Below are 14800 nucleotides of genomic sequence, written 5' to 3'. Positions count from 1 at the left end.
GGAGTCAGGGGTCGGGTGGCAGGGGGCCCGGGGAAGGTGAGGTGCTGCACCCCCAATGGCTCCGAAGCCCTGATGCCCCAACTTTCTCTCCTACAGGCTCTAAGCCCAGGACCTCAAGATGGGGGAGTAAGTGATGTCCCCAAGCCCAGTGCCCCTGCCCCCCCCCACCCCGGGCAGGGGTCTCTGCCCACCCTGGCCTCCCCTGTCCCATCACTCCCACCGCATCACCGGTCCCTAACCTCTCTCTTCTCTCCCCCACCCCTGCCCACCCTCCTGGGACAGTGATGAGGTGAGTATCTTTTTGGGGGTGAAACACAGAAGGGATGGGAGCCCCCCCCACTGGGGTTAAGTCAGAGGTCAGAGTTTCAAGGCCCAGGAAGACACCGCACCCCACCCGGCAGACAGTGACGCAACAGAGGAAGTGGCTGCCGTTGCCTCACGGGGCAGGGGAAGTGGGGTTGTGGCCTGGTCACCCTGGAAATGGTTCTGTCTACTTACTACACCCCACCCCCTGGCCCTGCAGGGACCCCCTGCAGCCTCATCTTCACGCCCTGTGTGCCTCCTGGGCAGCACCTGGAGCCCCCCGGGCCCAGCTGTCCCCTGAGCAGGACGTGGCCAGGCGGCGAGGGGGCGGGATGCGGCTGGCCCGGCAGGCCCGGCCCTGACTCTGCCTCTCTCCCCTGCCTTGCAGAAGCGAAACAGGGCCATCACGGCCCGCAGGCAGCACCTCAAGGTAGGTGCGCCCTGGGGAGGGCCGCCCTGGGGAGGGCCGGGGGGCCCGGCAGGCCGGGCGGCCGAATGCAGCCCCTCACGCCCGCCGCCCCCCCCAGAGCGTCATGCTCCAGATCGCGGCCACGGAGCTGGAGAAAGAGGAGAGTCGCCGCGAGACCGAGAAGCAGAACTACCTGTCGGAGCACTGCCCCCCGCTGCACATCCCCGGCTCCACGGCCGAGCTGCAGGTGCCCGCCCGCCCCGCCTCGGTTTCCCCGCGGGTCAAGGGGGCGCGCAGGGGACCAGGGCAGGGAGGGCTCAAGCCTTAGGACGGCCACCCACCCGCCCGCTGCCGCCCACCCCAGGAGCTCTGCAAGCAGCTGCACGCCAAGGTGGACGCGGCCGAGGAGGAGAAATACGACATGGAGGTGAAGGTGCAGAAGAGCACCAAGGAGGTGAGGCCGGGGCGCCCCCGGGGGGGGGGGGCGGGCGCGGGGGCACGTTGGGGGGTCCCGGCGGCCTGGCCGCGGCTCCCGCCCAGCCCCGCACCCCTGCGCCCCGCAGCTGGAGGACATGAACCAGAAGCTGTTCGACCTGAGGGGCAAGTTCAAGAGGCCGCCGCTGAGGAGGGTGCGCATGTCGGCCGACGCCATGCTCAAGGCCCTGCTGGGCTCGAAGCACAAGGTGTGCATGGACCTGAGGGCCAACCTGAAGCAGGTCAAGAAGGAGGACACCGAGAAGGTACCGCCCCTCCCCGCGGGGACCCCGTCACAGAGGGGAACCGGGCCTGGCCGGGCGGTGGGCCTGAGCCTTTCCCGCCCACCCCCAGGAGCGGGACCTGCGCGACGTGGGCGACTGGAGGAAGAACATCGAGGAGAAGTCGGGCATGGAGGGCCGGAAGAAGATGTTCGAGTCCGAGTCCTAGGCCCCCAGCGCCGCCAGGCCTGCGGGCGCCCTGGCGCCCAGCGGAGCCGCCGGGGACGGGCCCGGGGAGCCGCCGGGGGCGCCCGCTCAGCACAGCCGTCAATAAAGGCTTCCAGCCCCCTGACCGGTCTGCTGTGGTCTAGCCCAGCCTCTGCCCACAGGCCGAGAGCCTCTGCACTCCGCACCCAGGGGTCAGCTCCCGGGTGCTCCCCGGGCTTGCTCGGGGCAATCCTGACCCCTCAGGGTCTGGAGACAGGCAGCCTGAGTCATGTCTGAGCAGAGGTCCTCAAAATGAGATCATTTGTCGGTTTGCACAGCCATTATGAGGGGTCCTGCCCGCCCAGAGAGCATCTCAATTTGACACAAGTCCAGGCCGTGGCCGTGGCTGGAGTGTACAGGGTGGGAACTCCCACTCCTCCCAGGCTGCCCTCCCCAGACCCCACAGCCTTCCACAGGGGTCACACGGGGCAGCCCTGCTCTGGCGGCCCTCCCAGTGTGGCTTATGCCCAGGGGTAGGGGCTCACAGGGACTGGGGACCGAGCTCCCCCAGGGATGGAGGACAGGCCAACCTGGCCCCACTCGGCCCAGCAGGAGGGCCCGGGACTCCTCTCTGCTCAGCCCCAAGGCCCTGGCCCACCTCACACATCAAGGGACCGTGTCCCTGCCAGGCCGGATGGGGGCTGTCACAGCAAGGCCGCGGCTGCCAGCCTCCCCGTGATAGATGGGGCAGCAGCCCGCCCGCCAAGGTCCCTTTGCTCAGATCTCTGATGGGGAGCCCGGGAGGCCATGGCCGGGCCCCGTGACGGAGGGGCTGTCGAGCTGCCCTCGCCCTCCGGAGGTCCCAGCGATTGATCTGCCGGGGCCGGAGACGGGGGGCAGCTGCCTTCAGCCTTGGCCGCCTCGAGGGACCGCGGGGCTTGACGTCAGCTGGTGCCCCGTGGCCTTCCCTGAGTCCCGCTCCCACCCGCTGCAGCCTGGGGTCCGGCTGTGTCCTCTGAATAGCTCCCACGGGCCTCAACCAGGTGACCTTGCAGCTCTGGGCCAAGCTTATCACCCCGGGGCCCCCTGCCTGCTGCCGGTTCCAGCCACCTTAGGGAAAGGCCAGGCCTCCGGGGACATCCCCTTGCTCCCCCCTGGGGCCAGGAGAGCACAGATGACCACAGCGTCACTGCCCAGTGAGTGCAGCCAGGCCCAGAGGCGTGGGGAGAGCATCCGGGCCTCAGCTGAGGGCCACCTGGGGCTCCTCTGTGCGGGGCCAGAGCGGGGGTGGGCAGTGGATTCAGGGAATGGGCTTTGGTGGCTGGAGCACCCAGCGACAGAAGTGGGTACAGGAGTCTGGGCGGGAGGCGGGGTCCTCAGAAGTGAGTGGTGGGCAATGCCCTCGGGTGGGCAGGGGAGGGGAAAAGGCCTCCAAATGGAGCTGGAGGTGGGGGGTGGACACAGCCGCCCGAAGCCCCAGGGCAGGGAGGGCAGGCTGCAGGGACAGGGGTGGGGGGGTGAGAAGTGGGGAGCGCAGGAGGGGGTGTGGAGGTGGAGGTAGGGATGCGGGCGGGCGGGGCTCACAGGGGGGGGCGCACCTGTGCGGGGAGGCGCAGGTGCGGGCGGGGCCGCAGCTCTTTGGGCCCTGCCCCTGCCCCTGCGAAGCCCACGAGGAGCCCCCAAGCCTGGGTGCCTGACCACCCCCCTCCTCGGAAGGGACCGGGGCTCCCCGGATGACGCCGTGCAGGGCTGGGGCAGAGGGCCCAGGCGAGCCGGGCCTGAAAGCAAACAGGTGGGCAAAACCAACGGAAGTAAATAAAGGAAACCGGTGGGAGCAGGTGACAAGGACGCAGACCGGTGGTCGAGATAAAGCGCGGCTTCGTGTGAAAGGCGCTGACTGGGACACCTGTGCTGTGCTCAGGTGGCAGGAGACCTCTCGTGTTAGCAAACAGCACGGCCACCTGGCCGGCTCTGCTCCCTCGTTGGTCTCCAAGCACCAGCTCTGCCTGGGCCCCGTGACCCACAGTCCGCAGCCTCCCTGTCACCCGGCTGCCCCGCCCCCTCCTCCTTGGCCCCACTCACTTCTCCTCATGGATCCGATAAGCTGCTGGGCCTCAGTTTCCCAGACTATAAAATGGGTGTGGAGATGGGCTTACCTGCCTCCAGGGACGGACAGGCGAGGCGGGACGGCCGGCACCTCCTGGGAGCCAGCCCCCTGGTCCCGGCCCTCTTGGTCCCACCATCCCCACCCGAGCACGAGGCCCAGAGCGTGTCCTGGGCAATTCCGCAGCCACCTCTCCCCACCGTCAGGTCCCCTTGCAGTCGCCTCCAGGAAACCTTCCATGAGCCCCCCGCCGACCATGATGTCCATTAGCCCCGAGCACTCGGGCCATCGGGGCCTCCGTGACCATCCATGGAGGGGGCAGTGATGCCTTCCCTGGCTGACGGGATCCCTGTGTCAGTGTCCTGAGTCCCCGTATAAAGTCCCGCAGACGTCAGGTTAAACCACAGACGTGTACTGTCCCCCCGTCCCGGAGGCTGGGGTCCGAGATCCAGGCGTGGCAGGGCTGGCTCCCCCCGAGGCCTCTCTCCCGGGCGGGTAGACGCCCGTCTTCTCCCCCTGTCCCCACACAGTCGTCCCTCTGCGTGTCTGTGTCCTGGTCTCCTCTTCTTATGGGGACACCAGTCACATTGGACGAGGCCCACCCTGGTGACCCCATTTCCGCTCGATCGCATGTAGATTCCCTGTTTCCTAAGCAGGTCATGCTCAAGGGTCCTGAGGGGTAGGACCTGAATGTGGGAGTTCTCAGGGGACACCATTTGGCCCATGACCCTCTCGGAGACCACCTCTCTCTCCAGCCCACATGGTTGCTTCCCCTGACCCCCAACATTCTTCTCCTGGATCCCCAAACACCCTGCGCACTGGCTGCCTTCTGCCTCCGCCGTCATCCAGCCTCCGACCCAAGAGCCTTCCAATTGCCCTGCCACTCTGCCTGGCCTTTGTCCCACCCCCAAGGGCAGCCTCTGCCCTGCTCTGGCCCTGGGACCCCGAGTGTTGACCCGAGTGCTGGCCGGTGATGACCCCCCCGCCTGCTTGGGCAGCCTGGCTGGTGCTCACGCCTATGACTTAGGACCTCGGTGCTCCGGCCGGTTTGCCCGCCAGACCTGCTCTGTTCCCCCCCCCCCCCACCTGCCCTGCCCTGGGTGCTGACCACTTTCCCATCCGGACTTTCTTCAATCACTCCCCCCACTCATCCCACCCCCTCCCTGGAGTCTCATCTCTTGATGTCACGAGCGTGTGCCCCTGACATTGCCCTCCCTGGGGACTCACCTGGGCCTTTGAGGCCACCTTCTGCAGGTGCCCAGGTGCCCAGCTGCCCCTGGACGGTCTGTGTGAGGCCCCATAGCAGCACAGTCAGTGTCCCTCTGCCCCCTGCCTCGCACAGACCCTTCCCAGCCAGCCTGTCAGGATCCTGCACCCCTTGGCTCAGGTCCCCTTTGCCTTCCTGGGGTTCCCCCTGGCCTCACACAGAGCATACTCTGTCCTGACCTCTGACAACCTTGTTGCTTTGCTGGTGCATTAATCACGTCCCTGGACACTACAGCAGGTTTGGGGGCACAGGGACAGACAAGAGGAGGGCTCTGCACCCCACCCCACCCTAGAGTTTGGGTGAATGACACCAAGTGAATGAACGATGGGCACCTGTTTCTAGGGGTGACTCACAGGTAGGGCCCAGACTGGTCAACTTGCTGTCCGGGGGGCCCAGGCAGCCCCCCAATATGCACAGCTGGTCCCACAGTGGGAGAGAGGGAGGGAAACAGGGAGGGAGGTGGGAAGGAAGGCCTGAGAAGGTCCCGTCCAGGGCAGCTTCACGTTGATTTTTTGAAAGATGTGAGAAATTTGAGCACAAACACAATAGTGGGATGGAGAGGCTGGGGGATGGGCAGAGGGGCTGATCAACAGCGAGGTGGCTGGGCTTCGGGGGGAGCTGAGTGCTGGGGGGCAGAGTCTCAGCACGGAGTGGTTAGGGCCTGACCTCAGAGGAGGAGCCCCCTTCCATTTCTCCGTGAAGTGGGAGATGAGCACAGGAGGGTAGTCGGGGTGACCATGGGGAGCTGCACCTGCACAGCACCCTGTGGGTCCCCAGAGCCCCCAGCGTGTCCTTGACGTGGCCGCTGTGTGTCTCCATGGAGACAGAGTGCTCCTGCCAGACAGGTGGCTGCCACTCTGGCCCCAGCAAGTAATGGGAGCCTGTTTGCTGGACACACAGCTGGAAGGAGGGGCGTGCGTGTCCTGGGGCGGCCTTGACAAGTCTCACAGATGAGGGATTAAACAGCAGAAAGGCATTGTCCCTGGTCCTGGAGGCTGGATGTCCCAGATCACGGTGCCCCAGGGCTGGTCCCCGATGGAGCCCATGAGGGAGGCTGGTCCAGCCCCACCCCAGCTTCTGGAGGTTTCCTGGCATCTGTGGGCCTCCTTGGCTTGTAGACATGTCACTCTGGTCTCTGCCTTCATGTTCACGTGGCATCTCCCTGTGTGCAAGTCTGTCCCCAAATGTCCCCTTTTACAAGGACATGTTGGGTTAGGACTCACCCCAGTGACCTCGGCTCCACCAGCAGCAGTGACCTCTTTCCAAGTCAGGCCTCACTCGGAGGTACCGGGGTGAGGACTCCAGTCTGTGACTCAGGGACACAGCTCAACCCATAGTAGGAGGAGTCAGGCTGCCTCCGGGACTGTGGGTGAAGGACAGACGGAGGGGAGAGGGGTGCCCATCTGCAGGGCCCTGGGGTCTGGCAGACGCTTGGGGGTCACAGGCACCTTCTGTCTCAGGTGGTAAAGGGGAGTGGAGCAGGGCAGGTGGCTTGGGAGCTTCACCCCCCCCCCCCCGGGGCCTGGAAGGACCCCGCTTGGTTTCACACTCCCCTGTGTCTCACTTGAAATCTTTTAAAAATTTTATTTATTTTTAACCCTCACCTGAGGACATACTTAGAGGAAGGAAGGGAGAGAGAGAGTGAGAGAGAGAAACATTGATTGGTTGCCTCTTGCATGGGCCCCTACCAGGGGTCAAAAGCGAAACCTGGACAGGTGCCCTGACCAGGAATCGAACTGGTAACCTTTTGGTGCACGGACGATGCTTAACCAACAGAGTCACGCCGGCCGGGCCGGGCTGGGGGACCAGAACCACGCCCCGGAGCTGGGGGCAGCCAGAGCGTTCTGCACACAGGGCCTTCGAGGCCACGGCTGCCAGGGGTCCCAGGAGGAGCGTCAGGGCTCCTGTGTGGGCCCTGGGACTCTGGGCCACCCGAGGGTGTCCCAGCCCCACAGCACCCCCTCCACCTTCCTGGGCCTGTCACCCAGCTCCTGAGACTTGCTCAACGCTTCCTGGCGGCTGGTACTCTTCTCCCTCCTCTCGCAGCAACAGATTAAAAACAACACCCCAGCCCAGGCCCAAACCTCAACCTGCAGCAGAAGGGAGAAGTGAAACCCGGCTGGGGGCGGAGGCTCGACCGCCGCCCCAGGAAGCGCCCGGCACCCAGCACACACGGCGAGGACACCCGAGCACCAGGCCCATGGCGGAGGCTCCCGGGCACCCCGGCGTCGAGGAGCAGGAGGAGCTCCTGGTTCACGAAGAAGGCGCAGGGTAAGGGCCGCAGAGGCCAGGGGCCGGGCGCTCCGTTCTGAGCACTGACCCGGCGGCCACACTCCACCCTGAAGTCGAGGCGCCACGGGGCACCTTCCTGGGACCCGCCTGACCCCGCGCGGGTGCCTCTCTGCGCCTCTGCGGCTGGGCCTCCCCGGGGAGAGGCCGAGAGCGGACCCAGGATGAGGCCTGGGCAGCTGGGCAGGAGCCTGGGCCTGGGCCTGGGCAGGCAGGGCTGGTGCTGGGAGAGGTGGGGGTGGGGTGGGGTGGGGAGGACCCTGGACCAAGCCTGGGGACCTGACTGCTCCCCTTGGGACCCTCAGAGCCCAAGCTTGAGGCTCAGCTGAAAGCCCTCCTCCAGGCGGCCCCCTCTGTTGTGATGGAGGCTGGGGATGCTGGCAGGGACTCAATCTGATGCCAGGCAGGACCGCTGGTTGGGGTGAAATGTAGAGGGACAAGGGCAGAGGCTGTGTGTGGGTTGCTGGCCCAAAGTTCACCGGTGCCCTGGCTGCCCCCTAGACCTGGGCTGAGAAACCCCATGGCCCCAGGCCTGTTGGAAGCAGCCGTGCTCCCCGGCCTGTGCGGAATCAGGCGGGAAGGCCCAGGGCCTGGGGGGAAGGCTGTCGGAGGGCAGGCACCCAGGCTGAGCTGCGCCTTGGGGGTCCGGTGCAAGTACCAGAGGAGATGGGAGTGGGCATGTCTGGGGACAGGTGGGGCTCCAGGGGCAGGTGGATGTCTGATGGGGGATGCAGAGCCATGTGGGGATGGAGACCAGCAGCCCAGGAGGACAGTCGGGCTGCTGCCCAGATGGGCAGGAGGGAAGGAGCAGGGCCCCAGGTGAGAGGGAGAGGGGGTGAGACGCCCCAAGTCCTCAGGAGGGAGATGGGACCTCCCAGGGCTGATCTTACCCGCCCACAGCCGCGGCCTGAGGGAGGACGGGGAAGACAGGGGACCCACGGGCAGGGACCAGGAGCCTCAGGGCTGACTTGCAGAGTGGATCCCGACCCCAGCTCCTCTGCTGGAGGCTGCAGGCTGCAATACCTGACGCCGAGCGATGCTGTTACTGATAATGAGGGAAATGAGGAGTGTCTGTGTGAGCGTGCGCAGGTGCGTGTGTGCAGGTGTGCGCAGGTGTGTGCGAGGGAGGGAGGTGGAGGCCGCCTCATACCTGAGGTCCCACACGGGGCTGGTGCGGGGTCTGAGGGGCCTGAGCATGGGGATGGGGCAGGAGGCTGGGCAGCGGCCCCTGGGGGGGTCTGGCTCAGGGTGCGTGTGCTCTGACACCCAGCAGGTGACTGGGGACAGCTGTGCCCGGCTCAGAAATGGCTCCTCACGTCAGCGCCATCCAAACCCTCGGCTCCCCTTGCTCCTTGGTCACCTCATGCCCATAGAAGGGCACAGCTTGAGCTTCCTGGCTGGGCAACCCTGCCTCCCTCCTTGGCCCATCCTTGGCCCCCCCCTTCCAGCTGTCATTCAAGCCGAGGGAGGGGGTGGAGGGCGGGCCAAGGCAGCCTCAGCCCAGGCGGCAGGAGGGGGGCCGTGTGGCTGAGCCCAGGTCGTCCTGGTGCCTGGTGCCTGGTGCCTGGTGCCTGTCCCCGGGGGCTTGGGCTGCCCCCGTGTGGGGTCCTGAGCTGGAGAGCTGGCCTAAGGGACCCCGGCCCCTAGAGCGTGGCACCCAAGGGCACCTCCCTCCTTTCCTCCCCGCCCCCATGTGGTGTGTGTGCAACATGACTTTTCAGAACGAAACCAAGACTCAGGGTGTGGTGGGTTCTCCTTTCATGAGGTGACTGGGGGAACTGGGGGTTTTACTGTGGGGGTGAGAAGTCCCCGCGCCCGGGGAGAGTGTACAGCTGGAACCCCCTCGGGAGCTCCCAGGTCTGCGGGGCCTGCTGGGCTGGAGTGGAGCAGAGACCTGCTCCCAAACTGCCGCACTCTGCCCGCGGAGGGGCTGCAGGCCTCAGGAAGTCTCCCTGCAGGCCGGCGCCCTCAGGCTGCCCCAAGGGTGGGAACCCCCTGTGCTGCCTGGCCCCCAGAGGGCCCTCTCACCCCGTTGACCTCCCAGCAAGACCAGACACCACCTGGTACAGCAAGGGCACACGGCCCGGAGCAGCGGGCAGTGCCAGGGCCACTCGAGAGGGAGGGTGGAGCTGGGCAGAACCACCCTGGCGGTGGGCTGCTGGGGTGGAAGAATTGGGGGTCTGAGTCCTGGGGGTCCTTCCCAGTCAGAGCGGGATCAGGCCTCGGGACCCACAGATAGGCCCCCTCCGCTCCTCCCCACAGGCCAGCTGTCTGGGGGCCCCGGGAACTTCCCAGGGCAGGGGCGGCTGAGCTCGGACCGGATGATAGATGCCTTTCCCCTCGTGAGGCTGCGGAGGTCCTGGCTTTCTCCCGTCCTCCATCTGGACCCCTCTGCATTCCCGCCTTGGGTGGGGAGAGGGAGGGATGGCCCAGGCCCCCGGCCCTGCTGACCTGGCTAATCGAAAATCCTTCCCCACACCCTTGCCCTCTCCTGGGTCCCATCTGCCTCTTCGTTAAACAGCCCTGGAGCCACACAGGGGCCATGCCCAGAGGGTCTAGGGGGGCTGACCTGGCAGACCAGCCCCTACCCGGGTGGCATGAGGGCTGGCCCAGTGCCACTCTGCCCTCCACAACTCTACTGGCTGGCCTCTGCCTTGGTTTCCCTCAGAGGGTGCCGGAGCAGTGGGCCTGTGTGTGGCCGTGGGAAGAGGCCCCTTGGAGTCCTGGCAGCAGGGGTGGGGCCAACTCCATTGGCTCTGCTGTCCTGGGCTCCGAGACCCCAGTGCCAGCAGGAGGAGGGTGGGCAGAGTCCAGGGGCATGACCAGCTTCCAGGGTTGACAGCTGAACTAGCGTCAACTGAGATGAGGCCTCAGTTTCCTCATCTGTACCATGGGAATCGTAGCAACTGGGACTGTGAGCTCCGTCCCCATGCCGGACTCCCCACACCTTTCAGGCCGAAGTTGTCATTGCGGAGCCCAGTGAGGCGGCTCCTAGGACCCCCATTTCACAGCAGCAACGCTGGCTTCAGGGCCCAGGGTGGCGGACCAGCAGCGGGGCCGGGACAGGCCCGCACTGCCCTGGCCTGGAGAGACCGCTCCCCGATACTGCTTTCCTGCAGACTCTCTCTGGAGAACCTGGACCCTCTGTGGGCTCCAGGTCAGGGTGCCAGGGGCCCAGTAAGGCCTCGGGGGGACCCAGGAGTGGTTGGACTACCCCTTGTAGGTGTTCGATAACCCCACGCAGCATCATGACGGCTCTGCACCCAGAGGTGCCCACAGGGGTGAGGGTGGCGCTTCTGAGGCCCATGTAGATGAAGACACAGCGGGAAACACCCAGGGACCTGCCCAGGACGCAGAAATGATACTGGCCCCGTCAGAACAAATTGGTTCTTTCCAGAGGCGTCAGCCTCTCTCCAGGCCGGCCCCTCCCAGAGCCCAGCCCCCAGCCCTTTTGCGTCAGGGATGCTCTTCCTAGGGGCTTCCCGAGGGCTTCTTGGAGATCAGGGGCCAAGGCCACAAGGCAACCAGCAGGGGGTTTCCCAAGCTCCCCAACCCCAGGTTCCCGAGGCAGCTAGGGTCAGGGCCTCTCTGCCCATGACGAGCTGAGATTTGGAGGAGAAAGTACAGTCTGGGGGGTGCGGTCAGGGCCCCCTCACCCCTCCCCGGCACCACCTGGTGAGCAGGCTGGGGCCTGTGGGATGTGGGGTTTAGAGGAGGTTAAGGGATTGAGAAAATCAAGCCTCCCACCTGCCGGCCAGCACAGCCCTGTGGTGCCTGACACAGGCAGATGGGGGTGGGGGAGGAAAGGCCCTGGCCCTCTGCTGGGGCCAGGCCAGTCCTGTCCAAACTCCATCCGCTAATTGCCTCCAAGCTGGGAAATTGGGGCTTGGTGGGGTGGGAGTTGGTGGGGAGGGCCCACTGCCTGGTGCCCAGGGAATGCCTGTGCCCCCTCCCAGGCACCCACCTTTCTGCACAGGAGTGTGTGTGGGGGGGACTCTGGCCTCGCGGAGCAGGGGCAGCAGGAACAGCCATCCCCCCACTGATACCTAAACAACATGACCCCTGCATGTCCTCGAGGGTCCCGTGTCCCTGGTTGCCAGGCACTGTGCGGCTGAGGGAAGGGAGGGGCCCTTACGTGGGGCCGTGCACATGCGTGCACACACATGCACAAGCAGGAGACCCGGCCTGTAGGGGTTAGAGTGGGGGTGACAGTAAGAGTGGAGATGGTGGTGGGTGCAGCCACTTCCCCCTCTCCCAGAGCCTTGACTTTCCCAGCTGCCAGAGGGCCTGCGGGTGAGGACAGTGAGGGGCACCGGGGAAGGACACAGCCCTCCTTCCTACACATACCTGCCCTGTTGCTGGTTTTGCTTCTGAGGTGACTCAAGGCTGCCTCCCCCTCCCCCTCTTCTCCCAGTTGCCTCCTCACAAAAAGAAATGGGGCTTGGGACAGATGGATCTGGCCAGCTCTTTTCAGAAGAATCTAGAAAAAAGCCTGTAGCCTCTCTCCTGGCCCCAGCTCCAAACCCAATCTCAGTGCATCACCACATCCACCGCCTGCCCCCTTGACCCCCGTCTTTTGCTGGACCGAGGCACACATAAGGCAGAGGAGTGCTCAGCCACTTGGAGGCTGTTTCCTCTGTAAGTCAGAGACATTTCTCTCCCTGAGGTCACCCAAGAGCCACTGAAGCCACTAGCCCTGACCCACTCTCCTCCCTGCCATGGGCTCTCCCTGCTCACTGTGCCGTTTACTGGATACCGCTTGGTGGGCATATATTTGTGAGCGGGTGTGGGTGTGGGTGGCGATGAGAATGCCTGAACGAGAGGACAAGTCTCTACTTCTCCAGTCCCCACTTAGGTTCTCTTGTGGCACTCAGCCTACTGGGCCATAAGGGTCTGCTCTCTTATCTTCTTGGGCCACAAGCTTATGAACCTTGTCTTAGTCACAAAAGAGAGAAAAAAGGAAAAGACTCAGTGATGGAGAAAAGTATAAATTAAAGAAAAGATGGATAAAGTGGGAAATAGGAACAACTGGATGGATGGATAGGTGGATGGATGGATGGATGGATAGATGGATGGATGGATGGGTGGATGGATGGGTAGATGGGTGGATGAATGGAAGGATAGGATAGGTGAGTAAAGGGATGGATGGGTGTGTGGACAGAGTGATAAATAGACAGATAAAGAACAAGTGGAGGGATAGGAGAACATATGTATGTGTGTTTAGATGACTGAATGGATGGATAGATGAATGTTTAGATCAATGAATGAATGGCCAGTTGACTATATGGACAAATATAGATAAACTGATGGCAGAAAGTAGTGATAAAATATATATGGTTGACTTATGAAAGTAATGAAAATGGATGTATGTGACTTTGAGCAAATTACTTAACTAAATATATATCAGTTTCCTCATTAAAATAGTATACTACCAACCCCATAGGGGTTTTATGAGGGTAGTAAGGAAAACCCTTAGAAAAGTCTCTGGCACATAATTCCTCATACATCTTAGCTAGCGGTGGTGGTAATGGTGGTGATGATGGTGATGGTGATGGTGGTGATGATGGTGGTGACGATGGTGGTGATGGTGGTGGTTGTAGTGGTGGTAGAAATAGCAGTATTAGATGGACAAATGGATAGATGTTTGGCAATATGGGTGGATAAATGGAATGATGGATGGATATATGAATAAATAATGGGTGGACAGATGGATGGATGAATAGATAAGCAGAGAGATGATATTTATAATATTTAAAGACAGGTACGACACAAATATTAGTCTATAAAATGGTACTTTAATCAGTGAAATATGTGAGTATACTAATATATTTACATTCATACATTTAACTGTTTTTGACCTGTGTATATCAAGCTAATTATCAGCCTTGGACAGATGAATGAGCAGGTATACCAAGAGATGAATGGGCTTATGGATGGATAGATGGATGGGTGGATGGATGGATAGATGAATAAATGGATAAATGGGTAAGTGGAAGGATGGATGAATAGATGGATGGATGGATAAATGGATAGATGGATGGATGGATGAATGGATGAATAGATGAATGGATGGATAGATGGATGGATGGATGGATAAATGGATAAATGGATGGATGGAAGGATAGATAAATGGATAAATGGATGGATGGATGAATGGATGGATGGATGGATGGATGGATGGGTACGGGTGGATGGATGAATGGATGGATGAATAGATGGATACATGGATGGATGAATTAGTAGATGGACACATGGAATGGAAATAAGGATGGGTGGATTGGTAGATAGATAAAATGTAGACAGATAAATGACTAGTCAGATGAATAGAAGGTTATCAGGTGAGTTAGACATATGGGTTGATATGAATAACAGATGGATTTTTAGATGAAGAGTTGGGCAAGTATAGAAAGAGACAAATGGAAAGATAGACAGATAGTGAATAAATAGACATATGGCTGAGGCTAGATAAACTATTGAAGAGACAGAGTGATGAATGAACACACCTAAGTCAGGAATTTTGCACTCTCTGTTCTTTCACCCACCAATGGATATAACTGTCTTTCACTCTCTCAAGTCTCTTTTCAAATAGGGAAAGGCTGATTCCTTCCTGTGAGGCTTCCTTTGACTATTATATATAATATGTAAATCCCTTTCAAACCCCATATCCTCATACCCTGAATTACATTTTCTATAACATTTGCCATCACCTGATATAGTACAGTAAATATTTACATTTTTTTTGTTCCCACAATAATGTCAGCCTTGTGAGAGAGCAGGGACTTTGTTAATGCTGAATTCCTTGCACCTAAAAAATGAATACAGTAAGTGTTTAATAAATTTGTTGAAAAATATATGGATAGATGGGTGATTATGTGAAGATAAATGGTTGCATGAGATATGGATTAGTGAATGGATGGATGAAAATAATAGTAACTAACATTTATTCAAAGTTTATTATGTATCAGCAACTGCTTTAAATGTTAGCTCCTTTGGATGGCTTAATGGGCAAATATATATAAGGAAGGGCAAACATATATGTATTTTTGCACAGTTGGATGCATGACTTGCTAGATGGAAAGATGGGTGAACATATGAGTGGATGGAGAGACAGACATATGAGTGGATGTAGGAATGGGATGGGTAAATACTAGAATATTTGGAGAGATAAATAAAAGTAAGGACAGAAGACTATTTGAAGAGACAGAAGGATGTATTAAAGAATGAATAGATAATTCACTGTTTGGGTAGCTGGGCAAGTAGATACACAAATTGATGAATGAACATATAGATAATAGAAATTGACATATATTGACATATATTGAGTGGTTATTATGGTCTAAATTGATGGATGACTAGCTGAATGCTTTGTCCAAGTGTTTTATATATATTAAGACATTTAGGTAGATGGTTGGATGTATGTATGAATGTATGTACTTGTGTGTATGTGTGTGTGTGTGTATGTGTGTGTGTGTATGAATGGGTGGATGGTCAGATGGATGACTACTTGCTCAATGAAGACTTGTAAA

At 60.3% G+C, this 14800-nt stretch overlaps 2 protein-coding genes across 2 annotated transcripts in view; both read left to right on the top strand.

Annotated features, from left to right (window-relative positions):
* The first annotated feature begins 282 nt into the window (after positions 1–282).
* TNNI2 (troponin I2, fast skeletal type) lies at positions 283–1759 on the top strand. The gene is made up of 5 exons (XM_081153888.1): positions 283–733; positions 831–959; positions 1077–1166; positions 1276–1452; positions 1541–1759. Exons 2-5 carry the CDS (start codon positions 837–839, stop codon positions 1634–1636), a joined length of 486 nt encoding a protein of 161 aa, XP_081010014.1. The 5' UTR covers positions 283–733; positions 831–836; the 3' UTR covers positions 1637–1759.
* Positions 1760–6852: 5093 nt separating this feature from the next.
* The window catches only part of LSP1 (lymphocyte specific protein 1), a 35506-nt gene continuing 27558 nt past the window's right edge, over positions 6853–14800 (top strand). The window contains exon 1 of the mRNA XM_081154495.1: positions 6853–7256. Coding sequence (XP_081010621.1) covers positions 7186–7256 — 71 coding nt within the window. The 5' untranslated portion in view covers positions 6853–7185. The remainder of the gene's footprint in view (positions 7257–14800) is intronic.

This window comes from Miniopterus schreibersii (genome assembly GCF_964146895.1).
Source record: "Miniopterus schreibersii genome assembly, chromosome: 12".
In the NCBI taxonomy this organism is placed as follows: domain Eukaryota; kingdom Metazoa; phylum Chordata; class Mammalia; order Chiroptera; family Miniopteridae; genus Miniopterus; species Miniopterus schreibersii.
The sequence above is the reverse complement of the archived record's forward strand: the minus strand, read 5'-3'. Positions and strand labels throughout refer to the sequence as shown.